This window comes from Engraulis encrasicolus, chromosome 16 (assembly GCF_034702125.1).
Source record: "Engraulis encrasicolus isolate BLACKSEA-1 chromosome 16, IST_EnEncr_1.0, whole genome shotgun sequence".
Taxonomy (NCBI): domain Eukaryota; kingdom Metazoa; phylum Chordata; class Actinopteri; order Clupeiformes; family Engraulidae; genus Engraulis; species Engraulis encrasicolus.
In genome coordinates this window covers 42,405,890-42,421,544 of record NC_085872.1, presented here as the reverse complement: position 1 = coordinate 42,421,544, position 15,655 = coordinate 42,405,890, and the positions used below count along the sequence as shown (strand labels likewise).

At 44.1% G+C, this 15,655-nt stretch overlaps 1 protein-coding gene across 2 annotated transcripts in view; it reads left to right on the top strand.

Moving 5' to 3' along the window:
- The window catches only part of pde4bb (phosphodiesterase 4B, cAMP-specific b), a 47,408-nt gene extending 34,950 nt beyond the window's left edge, over positions 1–12,458 (top strand). For both annotated transcript variants that reach the window (XM_063219669.1, XM_063219670.1), the window contains 9 exons: positions 2,577–2,670; positions 5,025–5,242; positions 5,535–5,633; positions 6,752–6,916; positions 7,735–7,834; positions 8,113–8,267; positions 8,538–8,660; positions 9,386–9,568; positions 10,315–12,458. In XM_063219669.1, the coding sequence (XP_063075739.1) occupies positions 2,577–2,670; positions 5,025–5,242; positions 5,535–5,633; positions 6,752–6,916; positions 7,735–7,834; positions 8,113–8,267; positions 8,538–8,660; positions 9,386–9,568; positions 10,315–10,671 (1,494 nt within the window). In that variant the 3' untranslated portion in view covers positions 10,672–12,458. The remainder of the gene's footprint in view (positions 1–2,576; positions 2,671–5,024; positions 5,243–5,534; positions 5,634–6,751; positions 6,917–7,734; positions 7,835–8,112; positions 8,268–8,537; positions 8,661–9,385; positions 9,569–10,314) is intronic.
- The last annotated feature ends 3,197 nt before the right edge of the window (positions 12,459–15,655 follow it).

Here is a 15,655-nt window from a genome sequence, read left to right as displayed (position 1 = left end):
GAAATCTAGAGGAGTAATGAAGGGCTGGAGAGAGGTGAGTGTGCACAGTGTTTGGAGCTGATCTTTTAAAGATTTTTCACCTTGCTTTCACTCTATGGCAAAAAGTGTGAGCCATGTTGAAAAGCGAGTTTTGGCACAAAGAAAGTGTCTTGATGCCACTGCTTGGATGCGATGCTGTGTGCACCTCAACTGTAAACTGTTGACTTGAGTTGGTTTCATATTTATTTCTTTAGTCTATGTTCTGATGCTGTCTCACCCTAATTTAATAGATTTATGTCATTCTCTGTTTTTTTATCAGTTTAAGTTTATTCTTTAGAAGTTTATTGCGAAGAAATTATGGGCTGGATAGAGATCGCCAGAAAGCTGATTTTGGAGTTGTTGTGGCTCTTTACATGGCTTGAATTAGGAAATGTTGAGCAGCTCTCATCTACACAAAAGAAAAATATTGTTGTTTGCCAAATTTCCAAATAATTGCTTGTGTCCAAATAAATTGCTTGTTTAGTTGAATTCGATTATACAGTAGTGCAGTAGTTTTGGGGTTTTTTTTGTTTTCATTTTTTATTGTTTTAAAAAAAAATCTGCCATAAAATGATTTACCGATTTTGTTCACGGAATGCATGGGTTGATATAATTGAAGATTGTGGGAAATCGGTCCCTTAGGTAGAAATGGTTTAAGTGGTCTGCAAGTTGCAAACCTGCTTGCAAGTCGTGCATAATCTCCACCTTAGTATTTATAAGTGTCAAGGCTTTAGGAAATCAAACCTGATCCCAAGACGGGACTTTGAAAACCTCCTTTGTGGAGCCATGTGACATAAACAAACTGAGTTATGTAGCTTAAGTTGTGTAACCTGTTGCAACCATAAACAATGTTTTGTAAATTTGAGTTGTTTTTTGTTGGGGTCAGTGCACTGCATGGACAGTGGAAGTAAGAAAAAGAATAGTGCAGGGAGACTCTAGTATATCTCAAACAGGAAGAGGAGAGACATGGTGTTGAAGTGCGTTTTGTGGATAGTGTTGAATTTTGTTTTGTGGATGAGTGTAGTAGACAGTTGTGTGTATTTAACCTTTTGAGAGAGTCATGACTTATCTGATAAGACCAAGCCAAGTGACTAATAACTGAATGTGTAGGTGAGGTGTTTCTGTCTGCTTTTCAGTATACTCTGTGTAATTGAAATGTCAAGATACCAGAAAGAACTCACATGCTCCAGTAATGAACATCAAGGTTTATTATGTTGAAAACACTGATGACGAAGAGTGGAGAGAAATATGACTGCTGTGCTCTATGTATTAGACATAGGTGAAACCATGACTCTCCTTGCAGAAAACAGTCAGGCAGTCCCTAATTTTTTCTCAAAAGCAATAGGCAGTTTCTAACTTGTAAATCGATTACCTCCAGAATGACACTATTAGTCATTGCACGATTGAAAGGGATCAACTGCATTTCTGTGTAGTTAATTACCATTGTGATAAGTTCATGTTGTTGATGCATCACCCTGAAGACGGGTAGAAAAGAGAATCAAGAGTGTGGTGCGCGTGTGTGTGTGTGTGTGTGCGTGTGCGTGCGTGTGCGTGTGTGTGTGTGTGTGTGTGTGTGCGTGTGTGTGTGTGTGTGTGTGTGTGTGTGTGTGTGTGTGTGTGTGTGTGTGTGTGTGTGTGTGTGTGTGTGTGTGTGTGTGTGTGCGTGTGCGTGTGTGTGTGTGTGCGCGTGTGTGTGCATATGTGTGTGCCTGCGTGCATGCATGTGAGTGCATGGGAGAGAGAGAGAGCAACAGCGGAAGAGGAGCGGGAGCGGGTAGCAGAGGGTTGCTAGCAGTAGCAGCGTGCTGATGTGCCGTGCGCACACTAGACTCAAGGAGACAGCAGGATAGCGGAAAAGAGAGAAACGTTATTTTGGTTGTGGCTGTTACTGCAGCCAGCTCAATACAGCCAGCGAGTTTTTTTTTTCTTCCTGGGATTGGTTGTCGGTGTTGCTGTGCTTATATGTAGTGTTGTGAGGCTGCTACTGAGGCTGGATGAGACGGGGGAGGATGAGAGGGAAGCAAAGGCTGAGAGCAAGAGAGGGGGCGTGTGAGGCTGGAGGCTGGATGCTACTGCTATGTGGTCCACGCATCGCTAACAGAGGTACTGTACAGATCAGCCACAGCGTAGCACGCTAGGATTTCAGGACGCCAAGATGCCAGAAGCCAACTATTTGCTGTCTGTGTCATGGGGTTACATCAAGGTGCGGCCACTTCTTGCGATAATATGTGTTTGTGTTCAGGGGGGGCCTGCGTGTTGTTGTGTTGATATCTCTGCTTCATGATTGTGCATGGCTGTGTACACAATTTTGTATTATTTTGTGTTTTGTTTTAGCACATAGAGCCTGTGCTTGACAATATGTCATGTTGTGCCCCAATGATTACGGTTTCAGCGTGCCCTTACACATCAGGCGACAGACCTTGCTGATTTCCCCCCAGTGTAGGTTTTACCTCGTTCTATCCATCAGTGTTTTTCTGTATTCAGGCACCCTGATTGCAAGCTTGCCTTACCTGACCCTCTCCTCTGTCTTTCTCTTTCTCTTTCTCTTCCCTCACCAGTTCAAGAGGATGTTGAACCGAGAACTTACTCATCTGTCCGAGATGAGCCGTTCTGGGAACCAGGTGTCAGAGTACATCTCCAACACCTTTTTGGGTAAGTGCCAGTCTGTCTCTTTAGAGTGTGTTAACCCCTTAAGACACAGCATTATAAATGAGCTGTTACCAGAATGGCAATGACCAAGTCGTAATGCATTACTAAAGGCCCTGTGCACTGTCATAGTAGTGTAGTACTATAGCAGTTAACTTTCAATGTCTATTACAGTGTGCCACAGGAGATACGGCGTGCATTAAGGGACTACGGCTGTGTCCGTGACAAAAAAATTCAGTCTGCCTTTACCTTCTACGCTGTTACATTATGTCGGAGAGAGAGAAGTCTGATGGGGCTATGCTTTTCCCAATAGTGGTGTCTGAGTGAGAGGAGTTAAGGAAGAGAGAGGAACTGTAACAGAGAGTAGAGAGAGAGAGGTGCCATAGAGCTTGAAAGTGACGTCACTTCCCCCGATTTCATGGGACCTCAACAGCGATTTTAGCCGAACATTGTAGCATGTAATCCAATGGCGGTATTAAAATGATGTTTCGATCACCTTCAAGTTGTGCCACGAGCTCCATATATGTTGTTTTTAATATTTTTGTTTAATTTTTCGTACGAACCCCCAAACTTTTTAGAAAGCTGTGTTTCTTCACATTTTTCATGCCGACGGCCTCGGAACAAAACATTGATACTTCTGCATGAATAATCTTTATCTAGCCTCTTAAACAGCATATTTGTAGCCCAGCGCATATCATGACTGAGATCAGAAGATATTTACTCTCTACCATGTTGTTAGATGGTCAGCTTAGGTACCGTGAAACGCGGAACTAAGGGGCGGGACTTTCGAGCTCTATTGGCCCATTGTTTCCGGGTTCTATTATTGGGGGGAGAAATCCCCCTTTAGGCAGACCTAGGCAGACCTAAGGAATGTTCTATTCAATGCTAGGAGCATTATGACACGCCCCTTTAGGCAGACCGGAACCTGGTCATGTTAGGTGCCCATAGAAACCTATTACATTGGCATATCTCTGTATACTTAAAGAATCTCTGACTGTAAGGGGGATAGACTGAGGGGATCCTTGTTGTTCGGACGTACGTCTTGCCTGCACCGCTGTGCTTACTGCTGCTTAACCAGTCTTATCTGGTCTACAGCTGCTATGCAGTCTATGATGAAGAGCGCCTATACACACACAAACACACACATGCACACAAACACAAACACACACACACACACGCGCGCGCGCACAAACACACAAACACACACACACACACACACACACACACACACACACACACACACACACACACACACACACACACACACACACACACACACACACACACACACACATACACACACACACATACACACAGGCATACATTGTCATATCTTTGTGTACTACATGCTATGTTTTAGTGCACTGGTTTGTTGATGACATTGTTCAGGGTATGTACTGTATATTCATCAGGGGATGGAGGAGTAAATGTACCCTGGCTCGGTGCCCTGAAATGAAGCCCTGAAATGGGCTTCTCATTAAAGTGTGACAAGGGAGTGCACGGCACTGGGAGACATCACATGGTGTCCCATGGAGCGATGCAAACACTCTCCGTCAACAACAGTATGCTGTACAGCCAGCATGGGAGCGAGCACTGGTGCCAAGACAAATAATTATGAACGGGAACATTAGTTATTCCACCATAGGCGAAATACAGCATTTCACAAACACTGGGATATTTAATGTGGCATACTTTAGCATAATTTACAGCATACTGTATATTACTGTCTATTATTACTCCAACTTGATGCCTATTGTCTAAATTATTTAGTGACAATACTTTCAACTGTTCTCGAGAGGTGTTTAAAGAAAAGCGTGACCTCGAACTGATTTGCCGTAGGCCTGACTGTGTCAATGGGCTGTAACAGTATCGGTTTGCCTGCATGGAATTGTGCTGACTGTCATGTGTGATGCCAGCATGATACAATTCCTCGTGAACTTGTTTCTTTAGTCCACATTTCGGCATCCGGTTTTCTCCGTATTATTTACAGTATGTGGTGATGAGAGAGACGGTGATGTTGACGATATCGACAAGTCCATAGTGGTTGCTGTTGCAAGGGGCTGTTTCCACATGAACTATGATACACTTTAAGAGGAAAGTTTTTTTGAGGAATAGTCAGCACATTTGTGTAAATGAGACTGGACCGAAATATAAAAAAACACTTCAAGTGTTACTTCGCACATCTACCAGGATCACGTGAAATTGCCCTCTCTCCTTCACACTTCCCTTAACACCGTTTCCTGCTCGCACACACTCCCCCGTTGCCTTCTTATCGCTCTCGTGGAGTCCCTCGTGCCTTGGAACGGAACAGTAAATCATTTCCTGTTTTGAAATTCTTCTCTCCCTTGTTTTTCCTCCAGACAAGCAGAATGAGCTGGACATCCCCTTGCCCCCGTCGAAGGCCCGTGAGAGGAAGCGACGGCACCAGCAGCAGCATCATCACCATCAGCAGCAGCAGCTCATGATGAGTCACATCACTGGGGTGAGGAAGGTCACGCACGGGCCCAGCATCACCGGAGGCTGCAGCAGCGTCGGCCGCTTCGGGGTCAAGACGGACATGGAGGACCTTCTGGCAAAGGTGAGACACCTGTGGCGCTGGAGATATTAACAAGGCGTTGATTAAACTCATTCATTCGTTGTTTTCGACCGCATTTCTTTTGCCCAAGTGGTAATTATTTCAGTTCCTTATGATTAGCTTGAATTACTAAACACAAATGAGTCACATACAGTAGCAGTCATAGCAGACATTGCCGTTGACAGGGTTGTCTTTGTACCTGCAGCATTCTTCTCTTTAGGCTTGAACAGTAAGGAACATTTGGAGACTGTCAAGACTGAGCATGTATGTGATGCCGAATATGTTTCTCTTACAGGACCTTGAGGATATCAACAAGTGGGGTTTGAACATATTCAGGATAGCTGAGCATTCCCATCGGCGGCCCCTCACCTGCGTCATGTACGCCATCTTCCAGGTGAGTCAGATCATCTCCCCCGAAGGGTATACTACGAAACTGCTTCAGGAGAAAACCAGGTTGATTTAAGGGGTAAATCATCTACTGTAGTAGAAGAGCCTGGAGTCATTATTTTCTTAAAGATGGCCTCTCAACGTCATTTAATTAATATTGCCGTGTTCCCAATTGTTATTGAATGTGTTACGCGTTGGTCCTGTTTTAAAAAACTTTCTGGTTGCTTTGTTTCAAGACGTTTTTGCAAGCTGGCAAGGTGGCTTGTGGAGAAACGAGAGAGTGTTCCGTGTTTCTCGTGGAAATGCGTCTCTGATTGGCTCACTCCTCCTGCTCTCAAAGAAACGCGTCTCTGATTGGCTCAGTCCTCCAGTTCTTGGAGAGAATGTAATGGGAAACAGAGTCGCCACTTCCCCGGGTGGTACTGCACTATAGGGGCGCCAACGGAGGCGTGTAGGCTCCATTCAGGGCTGTGCTCTTTCGACAGCGACCCCTAGGCGAGCTGCATGCACGGAGCAACCGGAGTGAGCAGGCTTTATGTATGAGGCTTTGTGCTGTGTGTGTACCTGAGAGTAGCAACCAGCTGATAGCTAAGCTAAGCTATGTTTCGGGCCACCAGACGTTGCTTGTTTTGAAAAGAAGCAGAAAAAAATTACTCGACATGTTTTTAGATAAATGGGTCGATATAAACCTTTGTGGGCAACGCCTTCTTTCGACGTGACGAAACACAGAAAGGCTTTCGTGATTCGCTCGTTTCTCTGCATTATTTATGTAAATTGGGAAACACCGGGAAACACAGCCAGGAGACAGAGAGTTGACGCACCGCTATGAGAGCCTTGCAAGTGAGTTTAACTTGGGGTGACCGTCCGATCTTCGAAAGGAGTGAGTAAAACTGAGTTTTATCGGAAGTTGGCCTTTAAGAAAATGAGGACTCCTGGCTCTTGTATTAGATGATTTACCTCTTAACTGAACCAGCTTCTTACTGTAGGATAGGCCCCTGATGACTGTAGGATAGGCCCCTGATGAGTCATCAAAGCAACACTCACAGCAAGTTTGAAAGTTACTGCTGGCTTAACAAAATCACACGGCAGGATGTAGTAAATGTAGCGTTTGTCTTCTGCTTCAAGGAGAGGGACCTGATGAAGACGTTTAAGATTCCCATGGACACGTTTGTGACGTACATGATGACGCTGGAAGACCACTACCACTCGGACGTGGCCTACCATAACAGCCTGCACGCAGCTGACGTGGCCCAGTCCACACACATCCTGCTCTCCACTCCCGCTCTGGACGTAAGTACACGCGCACACACTCACACACTCACACACTCACACACTCACATTAAGACGCACTCCGTAATCAGTCATAACAGTCATTAAATCGCCACCATGCCCAACTGTCATTTCAGCGGGTGTTTACAATTCCCGGTTCTTACGTCTTATTTCAATTGGTGTTTACAATGCCTCACAGCCGAGTCAAGTCCGTGTCAAAGGTGAAGGGGTGTTGGCCAGACTTTAGGTCTTTGTTTGCATTCCCATGTTGCGTAAATCTACTTAAGCTGCACATGAGTAAATGTACTCATATTTGTTTATACGGGAGGGGTCACTTCACACGACTCTGTTAATATTTGCTAAATAGTGAAGTGGAAGTGAACGCCCACTGGGAAACTCCAAATCCCATTGTCATTGGACACTGCACACTGCAGGTGAAAAAGTGGATCGCACTCGGGTTCTTCTTTTCTTCTTTTTTATTTTTTTATTTACATAGCAGCAGAAGTGTAGACAAACGTTTCGGCTGTTGCCTTCGTCAGTGTCTCCATTGGACACTGCACACAACAAAATTGCATTTATGCCTCACCCGTGCAAGGGGCCAGCCCTCAAAGGCGGCCCCTAGGGAGCAGTGCGGCGGGACGGTACCATGCTCAGGGTACCTCAGTCATGGAGGAGGACGGGGGAGAGCACTGGTTAATTACTCCCCCCGCTAACCTGGCAGGTCAGGAGTCGAATCGACAACCTTTGGGTTACAAGCCTGACGCCCTAACCGCTTACCCATGACTGCCCTGAATTGTGCAGATTGTGTTAACCCCTGTTCTCCTCCCGCTCGACAACAGGCAGTCTTCACTGATCTGGAGATTCTGGCGGCCATCTTTGCTGCTGCGATCCATGATGTGGACCATCCGGGTGTCTCCAACCAGTTCCTCATCAACACCAGTGAGTAGAACCAGAACTCTGAACCCCCTGCTGGTTGCACACTGCTGACAGTTGACATCCTAGACATTTTTGTCGCCAACTGGGTGGTAGCATAAAGAATAGGTTGACAAAAAAGAGATTGCATAAAACAGAAAGCAAAATGAAATGTTGCAAACAACTTATAAAATGAGGACGTATGCTAAATAAAACATGTGGGGGCAGGAGATAATCATTCTACATACTATACATGTGAGCACACATTTTTGACTTAACTCACTGCTCAATGTGTTACTGTGTAGATTCTGAGCTGGCCCTCATGTACAATGATGAGTCGGTGCTGGAGAACCATCACCTGGCTGTGGGCTTCAAGCTGCTGCAGGGGGAGAACTGTGACATCTTCCAGAACCTCACCAAGAAACAGCGGCAGAACCTGCGGAGGATGGTCATTGAGATGGTGAGAAGAACACAAGAGTTGTTTCTGGTGTAATAGATCAGAGTTGTAGAAAGTAAAGGTAGAGGTATTCTTACAGGTGTTATTACAACACTACTGGTATGATATTACATGGTTTCAACTATTTAATATCACACTACTTGTGTTGTTATTATATCTGTAAGAATACTTCTACTCCAACTTTATACAATTCTGTAATCTATTGCTCTTCTCTGGCTCATTTTGTTGGATGTATAATTTACATGTGATTTTTTTTTGTTGCTGTTTTTTCAGGTCCTGGCCACAGACATGTCAAAACACATGAGCTTACTAGCAGACCTGAAGACGATGGTGGAGACGAAAAAGGTCACAAGCTCTGGAGTGCTGCTGCTAGACAACTACACGGATAGGATACAGGTACATAACATAAACAACAACAGTGTTTCTCACATTTTTTACTTTATCCATCACACTATCGTGTTAGCAGTAACACCTGAGGGCGATGCTAAGAAGCTGGTTCAGGAGTAAAGCAGGTTCAGTTAAGAGGTAAATCATCTAATACAAGAGCCAGGAGTCTCAATTTTTTAAAGAAAACCATGCATTCCTCATTTTCTTAAAGGCTCTTCTATTAGAAGAGGCTCTTCTAGATGACTTACCTCTTACCTTAAAGGGGTATGCCACTATTTTGGGGCTTAATACAGTTAAAATCGTTGGCTGGAGTTTATAAAGGTGGTAAAGTGTCTTATTTTTCATGTTAAGCGTTGTCTTGCTTTAAGACAAGTGAAAAGAGGGAGCATGTCGCTAAGCTAGTGAAAGTCAATGCATCCATGTAGCATGCTACAATGCTACACGGATACATTGACTTTCACTAGCTTAGCGACATATTCCCTCTTTTAACTTCTCTTAAAGCAAGACAACGCTTAACATGAAAAATAAGACACTTTACCACCTTTATAAACCCCAGCCAACGATTTTAACTGTATTAAGCCCCAAAATAGTGGCATACCCCTTCAACCTGGTTTACTCCTGAAACAGGCTCTAAGTATAGGCCCCTGGCTGTACTAGTCTGAGTGTTCACTTAAAACCGTAAAAGATCTGTGTCTTATAGTGTCCCTCCTCTGCCCCTCTTTCCTCCCCTCCAGGTCCTCCGTAACATGGTGCACTGTGCGGACCTGAGCAACCCCACCAAGCCCTTGGAGCTGTACCGGCAGTGGACGGACCGCATCATGGAGGAGTTCTTCCACCAGGGCGACCGCGAGAGGGACAGAGGCATGGAGATCAGCCCCATGTGTGACAAGCACACCGCCTCCGTGGAGAAGTCGCAGGTGAGCAGTGAGCAGAAGCGTTCATGCTCAATTGTATTTATTTATTTATGGCATTGGACTGCTACGCCGGTGGGCGACCCGGGTTCGATTCCCGGCTTGGGTTGTTTTATTTATTTATCTTTTCATGTATGTTTTATTTTAATATTATGTTTTGGTGTTTGGGAGGTGGTGGTGGGAGCTGGTTAATGTTCTGGATGGTTGTTGTTGGTTTCAGTACCAGCTTCACCACTGCCACAGTGTAACACGAGTGCACTCGTCTGTGCAGTCATCTGTTGTTTTTCATTCATTGACTGTTTTCTGTTTCATGTGAAACTGTAATGAATGCTGCTTGTTCTGAGAATGAAACAGCACTGTATGGAAAAAGAGTTCAAAGAGTTCAAAAACTAATTTGGCAAAAACAGTATTGAGTAATAAGTAACGCTCTCCATAGCACTAGCTGTCATGTCGTAATGACCTCCGAATCTCATTGTTCTTGTTTCTCTCTCTCCCCCACTTTTGCTCTCGCTCTCCCACTTTCTTTCTCTCTATCTCTCTCTCTCTCACACAATCTCTCTCTCTCTCTCTCACACACACACTTTCTCTCTCTCTCTCTCTCTCTCTCTCTCTCTCTCTCTCTCTCTCTCTCTCTCTCTCTCTCTCTCTCTCTCTCTCTCTCTCTCTCTCTCTCTCTCTCTCTCTCTCTCTTTCTTTCTTTCTCTCTCTCTCTCTTCATATCTCTCTCTCCCTCCCTCTCTCTCTCTGTATAGGTGGGCTTCATCGACTACATAGTGCACCCTCTGTGGGAGACGTGGGCGGACCTGGTGCACCCGGACGCCCAGGACATCCTGGACACGCTGGAGGAGAACAGGAACTGGTACCACAGCATGATCCCCCAGAGCCCCTCGCCGCCCTACTGCGACGGGGAGGACGGCACGGGCACGGGTTCGACCGGGGACAAGTTCACCTTTGACCTGGGCTTGCACAGGGACGCGGGAGACGAGGAGGAGGAGCAACAGGGGGGTGAGCAGCAACAGCAGCTCGGCACACGGACTCAGCAGCAACATGGCGGGCACACGTCTCCGCCGCGCGTGGAGATCATCACCCCCTCGCCTGTGGACACGTAGTATTGTCTCAACAGCGCGCCGCTTTGATGACGGCAGCGTCGAGTTTAGAGTTTATTTTTCATTTCTTCGAAAAGGAGAAGCAAGGGAAGCAGGAAATAAAGGCCTCTCGGAGGTGCTGGTCTTCAGAGGAAGCGTTTGAGCACCTGAGCGAGGAAGACTGTCGTCACGAGGGCACTGCAGGTGGATGTGACGCCGTTTGCGCGTGTCACAGCCTCTCGAGAAGATGTGGGGAATTTCCCGCGCAGGCAGCCAGACGCAGTTCTCTTTTCCACTGCCGTGCCGAGTCAGAGAGACCTCACCTGCAGATGCAGGAAGTGAAGGCAAATTAAACTGAAGAGGAGAGGACTAACAGGTTCATGAAGTAATAAGCCTTTGGTATGCCGGACTGGGACAGGAACCTCCAACCACTAGGTCCTTAGATTTTGCATTGGACTTTAAGGAGTTTACTTTTGTACCACAAGCCTGAAGGACTTTATCTGTACAAATGACAATGATTTGTATTTTTTATTTTTTTTGCAAGTAATTTATTTTGAATTGCGACTCCAGTTTAAAGAGTCTTTTGTTAGTGCTATCTTGGTACTGAGAGCAGTTGTCTTCCAGGATGTATGTGCAAGAGTGGAGGATGAATAGACAGTTATTACTGTACAGAACACATCAGGCACTTCACTAGTGTGCAGAGCACACAAAAATAAACCAAGCTATTCTGAAAAGCATACTGCGGAAACTGGTTAATTCACAGCAACTAAAGTTGATTCCAAAACGCAGGAAATCCTACGTTTGACGAATAAAGGCACTTTAGAAGTAGCACTTGGTGTACTTCGAGACAGACATATTAGCATCTAAATTAGATGTCCACTTTATGTAACACCAATTTTGAAAATACTCTCAATTAGCTAAGAAATCTCAGAAAATCTGAGATCTTGTACTCAGTTAGTAGTGAAATATTTGAGTTTAATGTGTGTTTAGTGGCTTGAATTATATAGGAGAGAAAAAAAGCATGTGACCATTTTTTTGGGAGTCATAAAATAAGTTTGTCAGCAGTTACAAACAGCCTCAATGTTCTGCCTAGCATGCCCTGTATCAGGCTAATTAACATTTTGTCCTATGCTAGGAGCAAGTTTGCCACACACCACACCACTCATTTTACGTACTGTTGATATAATTTACGAAAAATGTTTTAACTTTGATCAAATACTTCACTGCTGATATTTCAGCATTAAATAATATGCTGTATTTGTAATAATATTTTCCATTGTGTATGCTGCTATCCTAAGCTTTGATGTCTCATCTTTGTCCATGTGTACAGTATGATCATTCTCTATTCATTTAAAATTCAGTGTTGGTACACAGTATTTATACTTGGGGATCTATCAAATACATCTGTGAAAGATCCAATGCTATTGTCTTATTTCAACAGCAGAATGCACTACTTTGGATATTCTGAATGGAATACGAGGGGAATCTTGGTCTTTTCTATGGTTTTTATATTGTTCATTGCTAAACTTTGAGCAGATCCCAAATAGCTTGTTGACTAAATCGAACAAAAATTAAATAAGTGAAAGTCTATCATGCAGATGTGGACAGCAGTATGTTTTTTTGTTTTCTCAAAAGCATTGACATGTATTTGGTTATACACAAGGGTCTTGTTTGAGTAGATAGCAAGAATCTTCATATTTGGCAAAAAAAAGTCACATTCAGAACCATTAATGAAGCTCTGCACTATCTGCACAATTTGTTTTGTAATAAAGAAAATGTTTCCCGTTTTCAAATAAATGTTTGAATCTACATGATAAGTCTCTGTCTCTTGTCTCTTAACTTTAAAAGCAGGCAGTTCAGACTTGACAAGTCAGAGATATCCCAAGCTGATAGTACGTAGAACAATGATGGGCCGGGTACTTCTTGAAAAGAATACCAGTCACAGACATGCCACCAGGGTGCCACACACAAGCAGTTCAACCTGTGTCGCACTCTGGGAGGAAGGCTGAGGACGGACTGTTTATCTGGAACTGGGGAGATAGTGCGCTGAGAATGCGCTGGCCCATCTCTCGTTGCCTCTCTCCCATGACCAGCTCCACAGATTAGCATCAGCGGACGTGACCGGCTGGCTGCTTCAGTAGAAACTCTGGAGCATGCTTGCTGAGATGAAGCCTTTTTGACAGATGGTCTTGGCTGACTGTTATTGTGAGTTAGAGATCATGGTGGGCGGTATTTTGAGCATAGATAAAAATTAACTTATGCTTTTAAAAAAAAGTTGTTGATGGGTAGGAAAAGGTGAATGCCACTACGAGATTTGCCCTCTCTAATTAGTTTGTATTGTTCTTGGACATTCACACACAGTCAAAAATGAGTGCCGTGAGTTCTGTATGTTCTGTGAACTTATTGGAAAGCATACTGTATGTTCAATGCATACAGTTCAAGTTCTACACGGCTGAGACTGTGAGCTGGCATGACGTCAAGGCAGTAGGCAAACCAACATGGCTTCCTGTTTGTCCACGACAGAAAGTTAATTTTGTCATCTCTCTCGAGACCTGTGAACTTTAGTGGACTGTTTAGCAAATACACAGTGACCCCATAGGCCAGTGTTTTCCACCCGGATCTTGGAAGTGTGTGTGTGTGTGTGTGTGTGTGTGTGTGTGTGTGTGTGTGTGTGTGTGTGTGTGTGTGTGTGTGTGTGTGTGTGTGTGTGTGTGTGTGTGTGAGAGAGAGAGAGTTATTTATTCATATATTCATAAAGTGCTATTGAAACATAGCATAGGCTACTTCTTTCAGTGGAGTGAGCCCACAGCTAATGTCAAACAAATATGAAGACCCTCTAAAAATTAACAATGTAATATTTTCCAACACTTTCCACTCATATCAACCAATTTAAAGTGTACATCAGAGCCAGACAAAGGGGACTTCATGTTGGCTGCTGACTCATCTCTTAACTTGGAAGCTAAATAGCAGAGAGAGAGAGAGAGAGAGAGAGAGAGAGAGAGAGAGAGAGAGAGAGAGAGAGAGAGAGAGAGAGATCTGTCATTTGAGGGGTTGGAATAGGCTACAGCTGCATGTTTACTATATTTCTTGAGGGAAAACAGCCTACTGGGAATCAGGAGGATGTTCTTCAAAAATACTCGGGAGGCCTAGTTTACAGTGAAAACAAATGTCAATGAGTGATTTGTTAGATTGCGGGTGCTCCTGTTTTTGTAAGTTGCAAGTGATCCTTGGCCAGTGCTACAAAGACACATCCTTCTCATGCTCATTCACTGGAATTCCTTAACAACCACAGTCAGTACTTTATTGTGAAAAAACAGCTTAACTGTTTCCTTGTTTCGCTGTGTGTATTTCTGTGTGTGTGTGTGTGTGTGTGTGTGTGTGTGTGTGTGTGTGTGTGTGTGTCTGTCTGTTTGTCTGTCTGTCTGTCTGTGTCCCTCTGTGTGTGTGTGTGTGTGTGTGTGTGTGTGTGTGTGTGTGTGTGTGTGTGTGTGTCTGTCTGTCTGTCTGTCTGTCTGTCTGTCTGTCTGTCTGTCTGTCTGTGTCTCTGTGTGTGAGTTGTTGGTGAGGTTGTCAGAGTGTGTGTGACAGAGAGATACGTAGAGTTTAAGCAGAATTCTGAACTTCTGAAGAAATACGACAAAACCTATATCTAACAGATCATTTATCTCCTTTTTCTATGTAATTAAGCTTGGGAGGATCCCATAATAAAGGACTGATTGCTTGATTTCTTCAAACAGTACCAAATGTTTTATTAGGACCAAATAATATATTTACTTAATCTGAACAGAGACACATTATATTAAGCAGCTACCTGCGTGAAGCCGTTTTGTTTTATGATAATGCTTTTATTGTATTAATAGCTCAAACGAATTTTTTTACATCACTATCCGGCATGACCATCGCACATACAATCTGCAGTGTTATTTCAGCATATTTTGGGTCTGAGAGGGGGCCAGCTTCACGTAGGTTAAGCACCTTCATCTTCCTTGATGGAGCAAAACCACAGCAACAACAGGCAGAGGTGTCAAAAGTAAAAGTAGACGTAAATAAGTACAAAACTAGCACACTATATTACATAACTGTTACACCAGAAATGCCACTGTACTCAATGAGGTAGATAGACGGAAACAATAATTACCCAAAAGAAAAAAAAAAATTCTATCCAACCAGCAGAGTCATCTACAGACGTATAAGCTACACTGGTTTCCTGGTTACTCAGTGAAGTTACCTGTGTTGGAAGGAAAGGGTGGCATTTTTTGTTATTTCTACTATTACATTTGACATCTCTGATGCCAGGTTAAAGGAGCGCTTCAGCCAATTTCAATATGCTGTTGTATTGCTCACTCTAGCCTTGACTTGACAGTACCCGGTGATGCTACATTTTTTTGGCTAAGCCCTATCAGAGATATGAGCTATTCCAATGGGGGCAGCGTTTTTTTCCCAAAAGGTATTGCTGTTTGCTAGTTGTCTGCTGATGTTGCATAACCTTTTGGAAGTTTTCAGGAATAAATAAAAATGTTTATTTTTTTTAAATGTAAACAAACACCTGCCCCCATTACAATGACCAGGATCTTGGAGAAGGCTGAAGGAAAAAAAAAAACTCAGGTACTGACAAGTCCAGGGTCGTGTGAGAAATTGACTGAAGTTACCCTTTAAGCAAGATCTCACTGAGGCAACTTGTGTAGGCCTACTCATGCACGCACACAGGCAGTAAATGGTGGCGAGTGAGTGTGAGCCGAGGGGTGAGGAGGGTGATGTTTGGGTCACATCTAATGAATGATGTTTTCCCCATCGGATAATTTGCTGCCTGAAGCGAGATGGCTGATGCGGTCTGGGCAAAAGCAGCATGCCTTCCCCAACTGTACATGAACATACAGGCTACTGGTTCGTCTCGGAAGCCTTGCTCGTCATGGTTTGAGGTCAAAAGTAACCATGCATATTTTTGTTCACACGTTCTTTGTTTGCGTGCGTGCGTGCGTCTGTGTGTGTGTGTGTGCGTGCGCGCGTG